General features: G+C 38.2%; 1 protein-coding gene across 4 annotated transcripts in view; it reads right to left on the minus strand.

The window, feature by feature from the left end:
* The window catches only part of NAPG (NSF attachment protein gamma), a 33,315-nt gene that overhangs the window by 16,509 nt on the left and 7,823 nt on the right, over positions 1-8,983 (minus strand). For 3 of the 4 annotated variants that reach the window (XM_019525285.1, XM_019525293.1, XM_019525303.1), the window contains exons 3-8: positions 6,606-6,690; positions 5,730-5,747; positions 4,671-4,701; positions 3,710-3,819; positions 3,506-3,572; positions 2,912-2,982 (exon numbers count right to left, since the gene is read on the minus strand). In XM_019525285.1, the coding sequence (XP_019380830.1) occupies positions 2,912-2,982; positions 3,506-3,572; positions 3,710-3,819; positions 4,671-4,701; positions 5,730-5,747; positions 6,606-6,690 (382 nt within the window). The remainder of the gene's footprint in view (positions 1-2,911; positions 2,983-3,505; positions 3,573-3,709; positions 3,820-4,670; positions 4,702-5,729; positions 5,748-6,605; positions 6,691-8,983) is intronic. The other variant, XM_019525313.1, reaches the window with a different exon arrangement.

Consider the following 8,983-nt stretch of genomic DNA (forward strand, 5'->3'; position numbering starts at 1 on the left):
GGGTAGTAAACCACTGGAACAGGTTACCCAGAGAGGTTGTAGAATCTCCATCCTTGATGGTGTTTAAAAACTGGGTAGACAAACCTTTGGCTGGGACAATCTAGTTGGAGCTGGTCCTGCTTTGAGCAGGGGGTTATATTAGATGACCGTCTGAGGTCCCTTCCAATCCTAACTTCCTATGATCCTAGGACCCAGTTCTTAAAAGACATCTTCCTAGCACAGCCCATCCTATTAAACAAGCACCAAACCTCACCAACCTCATCACCAGAAGCAATCTTCCTACGGCCCATAACACACCAAATGGATCCAGACTGTGCCATGACAAGAAATGTAAAACCTCCCAACATATCTTCACCATCCCCGCAATAACTACCCCCACAAATGAACCATCAGGATTCTTGGATCTTACACCTGCACCTCCAGAAATGTAATACATCTCATCCAGTGCACCAAATGCCCTGATGGAAAATATGTAGGAAAAACCAAACAACTGCATACCAGAATGAACGCAAAATGAAAATCTATCAAAGACAAGAATACCCAATTACATGTAGGAGCACATTTCTCACAATAAAACCACTCTCCCCGATCTCTCAGTTCTAATCCTCAAAGAGGATTTACAAAATGCCTTTCACAGATGAGTCTATGAACTCCATTTCATCAACCTCCTGGATACAAAAAAATCATGGACTACATAAAGATACTGGATTTATGACACATTATAACCTGTCTAACATCTGACACTCCAGGTAACCTCTCTACTATTTATTAGCTATATTCTTATCACCAGGTCTACATTCCCCTCTCTCCCCCCTACCTGTCTCTCACCCACTGACTACGTCAACTTGCATTTTCACTGACTGTCTCTCTCATGCATACTGGCCTCTGGCTTCTTTTCTATACCATTCAGGAAGAGCACAGACCAACTGCAGATGCTTTCTCAGCCTGACAAAGGGTGTTTGTACCTGAAAGCTTGCAAAGAAGAAATTTTTCATCTATTTTAGTTGGGCTCATAAAAGATATCGTATTTACCCATAACACTTTGTCTGCCCACATCTACATGAGACCTTTACTGCAGAGATACCCAATTAGCTCTGCAGTAAAGTCTCAGCGTCTACACATATGGCCTTATTAGGCCACAGTAAACTAATTAACTCCACCATAGGTTATTCTTTGTAAACAGTTAGCCCCGCACTGGAGCACCTTTGTACCCTACCCAGTGCCTCCACAGCATAGAGCCGGGCTGGCAGGTTAATCTCCTGGGAACCCTACCGGCTGGGGTCTGACCCAGCTCAGCATGCTGTCCCAGGAGCATGTGTAAACACAGCACTCAGGAGCAATAAACTCTGGTGCAATATGCAATATTGCTTTGCATTAATTTCACTTGTAGATGCGCCCAGTGTCATACACTGTAAAAAGTTACGTTACATCACAGCCCTGGTAAAGCTTATGCACCATACATTTCTAGCATTCCTTTTCTTGTTGGTACACCTTTGGCTGACAAGTCTGGTAACTGGCAGTCTTTGTGGAATAAGTCAAAATATTTCTATAATGTTAGACTTCAGTGCTCAGAAAATAAAATAAACTCTTGTGGTGAACTGCGCAGCCCCCAAAAATGCAAGTTAACAGGTCATTCCAGACAGATGCTGAGCAGCCTGATAGAATCCAATACTTAAAAGATAGCAGCATCCCACCGGAATGCTCAGCACTTTGCAGGTCCCTGTTTAAATAATGCAAAACAAAACATCTGTATGCATAGAATGTGGTGATCAGTTATGATGGAAGACCTTGTTTCAGGTACCGGAAGTGAACCACACATCAGGTACATCCAACCCAGATGTTACATATGAACACACAGCAGAAACACAGCAACTCCAAAACAGCACCATTACACTACAACCTTTAAACAAGTTAAGGTTACTATACGCTACCAAAACTAAAGAAAGGTTAACTACCAAGTACACCAAGACAGCTTGTTATTTAACAGATGTCAGCCCTGGATTTTTAGAAAACACAAGTGCCATCCAGTGAGGTAGCACCTTTGACAGAACCAGCCTGGAGCATGAGTCTGCCACTGCCTAGAATGGGCACATACCAGCTACTGAATTATCTGTTTGCATTTCAAATGCTTGGCACTTACCCAGTTTTGTTTTGTTTTTCCATACGCCTCCCCACTCTGCTTATGTGCTTTAAATATACATGAATGATGCATCTACTACATTAACTCTGATGAGAAAGATCTACATGTAAAATTAGATAAATTTCACTTTTAGCAGGACTGCAAGCTTTATTACATTGGACAGCATGTGCATTTTTAAAGCAAACGAATAAGTGTGCTTGAAAAGAAAGTCACATATATTTTTACCTGTATTCCATAAATATGGAGTGGTGAGTTTTCAGGCTCTTAAATACTTTTCAGACAAGTGTCTTTATCAAAAGATTTTTAAAAAGTCAGACACCTGCATATCAATTGTTTTTCTCAGCCAAGTTACATAATTCCCTTAATTTACATGACTCAAGTATGAGTAGAATATCCAGAAATCATTAAACAGCTGTTTTGTGAAGAATAAGTCATGTGTACGTACATATTACTTTAAAGACTAAGAGAACCAGCTTTTCTGAAAATCACAGTTACTCTTCTTTAATACTGTAAAATTAATATTGAAGAAGAGCAACTGTGATTTCAGAAAAGCAGATAATGCACTGATGAACAGAGCAGTCAGGTACAGCCTATAGAAAATTTAACTGGACCCTTGCCTTAACAAGCATAGTATAGCTATCTATTTCCACATCTTTTAAAAAGAGTAAAGGATCAACATACAGCAAGTATGTTGATTCAAAGAAAGTCAATATAATCGAGTGAAAAAGATTTTGAATATATTTAAACAGAATATAGATATAAGAGTTATACCTGCGTCCTCTAACTAAGACTCTTGAGGCCTTTCCTAATAATTCTACAGCCTGCCGTAAACGTTCTTCATTCTAATGGGAACAAAATTTCATATGTTAGTTGTTGTAAGACTTTGCAGTTTTTCCTTTTCTCAAAATATATATATAAATAAAAGTGTACATACACACAAACAAATACTAAAAGACATCAACTGAGATTGATGTATGAGGGGTTCTACTATGCCCTCTGTGGCTCTGGCCAACACCTTGCTTTCTAACTATGATGTCTGGGCTGCCAGCAAGTGGGAGGAATGTAGCTAGGCCATGAAATTCAGAACCTGCGCAATAGAGGAAGAAGTAGGGGTAGAAAAAAAAAGTTGCACTCCCTACTTTTATACTTAATATTCAAGCAGGAGCCAAGTGACTTCCTGTACAGAACAGCCACTGTTGTGATAATAAGGAACAAGAGACAGCAAAGCACTCTAGCTCTAGCTACCATTAACTGTTTCAAGTAATTATGATTTCTGACTAACCCTAAATATATTTTTCTTTTACTCAATATGCCTTGTCTGGTAAAAATGATATTCTTTAATAAAAGAAAAATAACAGCACCTACTTCAAAAACTGATGCTGCATGTTGATAGAGCTGTACAGCCTTTTCTGGGTTCACATTTTCTACCAGCCTGAAATAAACAGACCAGCATTTTTCTCCTTAATTCAAAACAGTAAACATTTCATTTCCTAAACAAGCAAAAGTCTGAAAGAACAGAAAGTAACCATTCTTTGCAGTGCATCCCAGCTGTCAATTCTGCACACTTACTTTCCACCCCGTTCCAGTGCAATGGCTGCTGTGTCAGGAGTTCCATTCTCCAGGTACATCATACTGGCTTTCTCAATCAGCTGAACTGCTTCAGGAAGTTTCTGCATCTCCTATAAGTGCGAGTTGGAAGAAACATCAAGAAGCAGGCTAACATACAGAAGACAAAATGAAAGCATTCTGAATTGTATTACATTCATTTGGATATTTCAGTTCCCAACAAAGAAAACTAGTCAAGGATTCACAATCCCACACAAACAAACTTAGAAGATATCCTTCCTGTCTCACTCTGCAGCTGCATTTGAGAAATGAAGTTTGTTGGGTTTGGAACAACTCTATGGTGAAGTAACATCATGGGCATTCACATAGTACAGCTACAGAACCAGAAAAGCAACCCCTTTCTCTCTTTCTTGCATTTCAATAGGAAAACGTGCAACTATTCCCTGGTAGCCCAACTTTCCGTTTGAGGGGTACATTTAGCTTAGGTGACACGCTTTCACGAGTCCATACATACACTTACATTTCCAATTTCAGGGTTCAAATGAAATACTATAAGTCTCTGAAAAATCTATTTAACTATTTAATAGAAGATCATAAACTCCTTAAATTGACTGAAAGGATATAGCTATCTTAGTTTACTAAACACTACTTTACTAACTACTGAATAATTTCTTCTATTATTGGTTAGCTACTGCATGCAAAATCACCCTCAGGATTCTGACAGGCATGAGGGAGAGGAAGAAGAGGCGAATTAAAATATTTTCATTAATCAAGTTCTAACCAAAATAGAATGGTACATGTTTAAAATCCTCCCAAAGGTCAGAAGGTAGGAAAGGTTTATAGAAGAAATGTTAGCACCATTTTAAATGCTGATAACACAACCTGAATATTCTTCAGATTGTAAAAATTAACCAGAGCACAGTTGTCATGTATTTGTTTTCAACAAAACGGTCAATAAAAATACCTTTAACATCATGCCAGCTTGTTCATAAGCTCTGCAGAGAGAAAGGAAGTTAGTTTTATTCAAACGCTGTTAAATTTCAGTAACTAGAAGCAGCATATCTTACTATACAGTAAGAGTTATTGTATATCAACTAGTGGTGAATCAAACATTTTAGTGCTAATATTTGAAAAGACATACATCCCATCAAGCATACATTAAGCTTTATTTTAAGAAATGGCACATATGCAAGGGACCATTTCCATGGGCAAATTATTTTGACTTTATTCAAAGCATGGGAAAAAAGAATTAAGTTTCCAGGCCCAATTTTTTTTTTGCTTCTATAACATTGTGTGCGCGCGCACAATTTCACACTGGTGCTTCAAACAATTAATCTTTTCCGTATTCATCTACAGCTGGATTAATAGGAGGACAGGAAACATGTGTTCTCACTTCAGAGGCAACACTGGCAATAAGGCACATAATAATAAAAACATTAACAAAAGGGTTCTTTTCAAAAAATATTACAGAATACCATATTTACTTGAGGTCTTTACTTAAGATGTATGGTAGTGCCCATTAAGCACAGTTCCCCCTACCGCCAACTCTTTTTCAAGTCATGGTGAGCCACGACACTGCATACCCAGAATTCCTCTGTCAGCCCTTCTCTCAGTCTGACATACAATTAGCATGGCTCAGCATTTCATGAGGTGAAGCTGGACCAGGTTGTCCTGTGCCTCATCTACATATAAACCCACAGACTGACCTCACGCCATGTACATGTCCTATGGGACCATAACGTTGAGCACCACTGACATAAACAATCAATCCCAGAGTTACAGAAATTGATTCTAAAACGTGCCGAAAAGCCACAAGTCTCTATAATTTTAAGAAGTTCCAACTTTCCAAATACTTCCCCAAAAAAATCCTTAAGTAAACCTGACCCTGAATCAGTGAAATCAAATGATGCTTTTCCATTTAGCTCCATGGAATCAAAATTAGGCATCTCTAAAACAATCTCAACTTTAGATGTATACTGCAAACTTGGATACATGTTAAATTGCCTGAGAAATTTACACTTACTTGGCTGCATGGAAGAGACTGGATTTAACAGAAGCAAAGTTAAGGATATCAACTATAAAAATGACAGGTTTCTATATAGCACAATTAATTTATGAAAGTTGTAAGCAAAATAATCCCATTATCTGAATATTTGTTTCCCAGGTAACACTGAAAGGCAAAATTAATTTAGTAAGGGCATGCATGCAAAAATGTTTTTTTAAAAATAAATTTAAGGGCAGATTATGAATTTAAGAGCTAATATAAAACCACAGGTGAAACTCAATTACATAAAACTGAAGGAAGTGTTGGTTATACTGTATTAAAATACTGTAATGATAGATTAATATTTTAGAATGACTTAATTTTTATAATCCATTTCTATACAATACATTTCAAGGATAGAGACAAATTATAATTTACTGCAAAAATATAATACATTTTTGTAGATAGACTCCTTCTATGTGGAAGGCACATTACAAACGCAAACAGAAGATCTCATCTAAGGCATATATACATGTAACAAAAAGACCTGAAAGGAAACCAGAGCACTGGAATCTGTTTTAAAATGTGTGTCTGGCAGTAGTGCCGCACCATGCCTCCACTGTGGAAGGCACTGAACACGAACAGAACAAAAAGACAGTTCCTGCTCCAAAAGAGCTTCTTTTCTTCACTGGAAAGGTAAAAAAAACCCAACAAACCCCTTGGGAGATGTTTCAAAGATAATTCAGAAAGTCTGGCAATGTAAATTACTTAGTAAACAACTTAATCTTGTGCCTCTACTCATTCATACATTTATAAATAAATAGCACACCCTCTTCTAACTCTCATCAGCCCAGTTTTAATTAACAATTCAGATTCTTCAGGCTCCTCAAACAGGAACAGTAAGTCAAAAGATACGCTTTATTATTTTCATGTGCTTCAGCTTCTCTCAAACAGGCTTCCTTTGCCTGGTCATACTGCTTGGCATTTTTAAAAGCAACAGCTGCAAGGAAGTTTAAAAAAGAAAATAAAAGTTATGCTGTTTGTTTTGTTTTTTTCATTTAGCTTCTTTTATCTATTGTGCCTAGAGCCAGGTTTTTAAAAGGTACTTAAAACATGACTATATGCATCTTTAGATGCCTAGCTGGATATCCAGAAAGGCTTGAATTCTTGTGGAAAACCCACTATATGGCTGTCTGCATTTTTAGAACTTAAATACTATTAGAAATCTGATCCATAATGAAAAACTATACTTAATTAGACCGTCAAGGCAGATTTGCAAGGCTCATAAGTTGCTTGTTTTCAGTACTCTTACTCTATAAATGTAATCCAAATGTTTTTAAAATCAATAGCTTTAAAAGATCTGTGATTTGGTTTATTTTATTCATTAATCAGACCTGTTGTCGAAGTCTTATCTAGAACATTAAAAGTCATGCCTGGTGACAATTTCCCCTCTACCTTCCAAGTAACATGCATTTAAAAACAAGACTCCTATTTATAAAATGCGCCTACAATAACTACGAGCCTTCATAATTAACAATGACTGCCACAATAAGACAGTTATGACCTATTTTTAATATGGATTTAAAAGTCAAGCAGATTCTGCTTTGCAAGTTGTAAACACACAACTTTACAAAAAGTTGCAGTTATTTCCATTAAAAGGATATTTTTTAAATTGAGTCTCAAACATAAGTGAATGCTAAGAAGTGATAAACAAACTAAAACAGATTTAAACTTGAAAAATCCAAGAGGTTCTCCTTAACCACAAAAATATTAAGAGCAGAAAGAAAAGGTATTTCTTTATACAGGAAGCAATCATCAGACTCTCTCTTGCTCTTTAAATTCTCTCACATGAGGGTTGAAGAAATCAAAAAGAATGAATGAACTCTAGTTACCTTCAAATATTTCTATTCTCTGCCTCTAGCCACTCCTGGAACTTTCCCTTTATATTCCAAAGCCCAATTCTTTTCCATTTCTTGTACACATTAAGCCCCTACTAAAGATAAATGAGTTCACATCCAGACTGGACATTAGTTAAGCCCCTGCTTAAAAACAAATGGAAGAGATTCTATCTGTTCCCCATGATTAGAGGTTCTGGATTTTATTTAGCTGTCAAAAGCAAACATATTTTGAAAAAAAAATTATGATTTACATTTACAGGTTTATAAAACTGTTACAATTACTAAAGGTAGGGATGTAAATATAGTTTTAAAAATAAGTTTAACGTCCTCTACTTATACAGGTTTTTATATATATGTGTGTGTGTGTATATAAGTGTGTACACACACACACTTATATACACATATAAACATACCCTGCCTCAGCCCTCTCCCCTTCCCTCCTGGCCACCCTGCTGCCTTCTGATACACACACACATTTCCCTCACTTAACGCTTGTATGTGCGTTCCTGGAATACAACACATAACTCAAATTTGTATAAAGGGAACCCACTTTACAATGCAACAAATACCTTGACTGTACTGAAACCCTGACCCATTTCTACCACTTTTTACAAGACAATTTTGGTACTCACCAACAGCAAACAGTACACACAAGCACAGGGCACTATTATAATGGGGATGGCAAGTACAGAAACACATGCTGCAGACAATGAGCGAGAAGCACAGATCCACACAGGAGACTATACTTTGGTGCACATCACTCCCACAACACAATGCACAAAGCAGCTGTGGGCTTCCACCACAATGATCACATACAAGTGAATTTAACTCACATATAACCAATTTTTGGTATAAAAAGGGTCATCGCATAAGTGAATTCACACACACAGAATTTGCATAAAGCAAGGGAAACCTGTATATACATACATATACATATATTAGCCAATTGCCGTCATAAATAACAAATTTAAAATAATGAAGGAGTGTTTATGTGGCCGCACCCCCCGCCCCCCTCCCAGGGCCACCCATGTAAACACTTGCTGTGCCACCACCACCTCCTCCTGCCACCAGCACAGGGGCTCCCTCCCCCTGCCCACCTCCTCCCCTGAGCAACAGGGCTTCCCTGCTGTCTACCCTCCCCTCCCCACTCCCCTCTGTCCCCACCGCCTCCTCCTCCCTGCCAGTTGTTGTGTGTGTGTGTGCACCCACCTCCACCCCTTCCCTGCCCAGGCCTGAGCAGCCAATTGCTGCCTGCCCTCTTGGCAGCACATGCGCAGTTGACCAAAAGCATTATGGACACACAGACAGACAGACAAAGCCCTTTATTGCATTAGAAACACACACACGCACACGCACGCATGCACTCCCTCCGGACGCTGTGCTGCCTTCTGATTT

The sequence above is a fragment of the Gavialis gangeticus genome, unplaced genomic scaffold (assembly GCF_001723915.1).
Source record: "Gavialis gangeticus isolate Ggan-Ray unplaced genomic scaffold, GavGan_comp1, whole genome shotgun sequence".
In the NCBI taxonomy this organism is placed as follows: domain Eukaryota; kingdom Metazoa; phylum Chordata; order Crocodylia; family Gavialidae; genus Gavialis; species Gavialis gangeticus.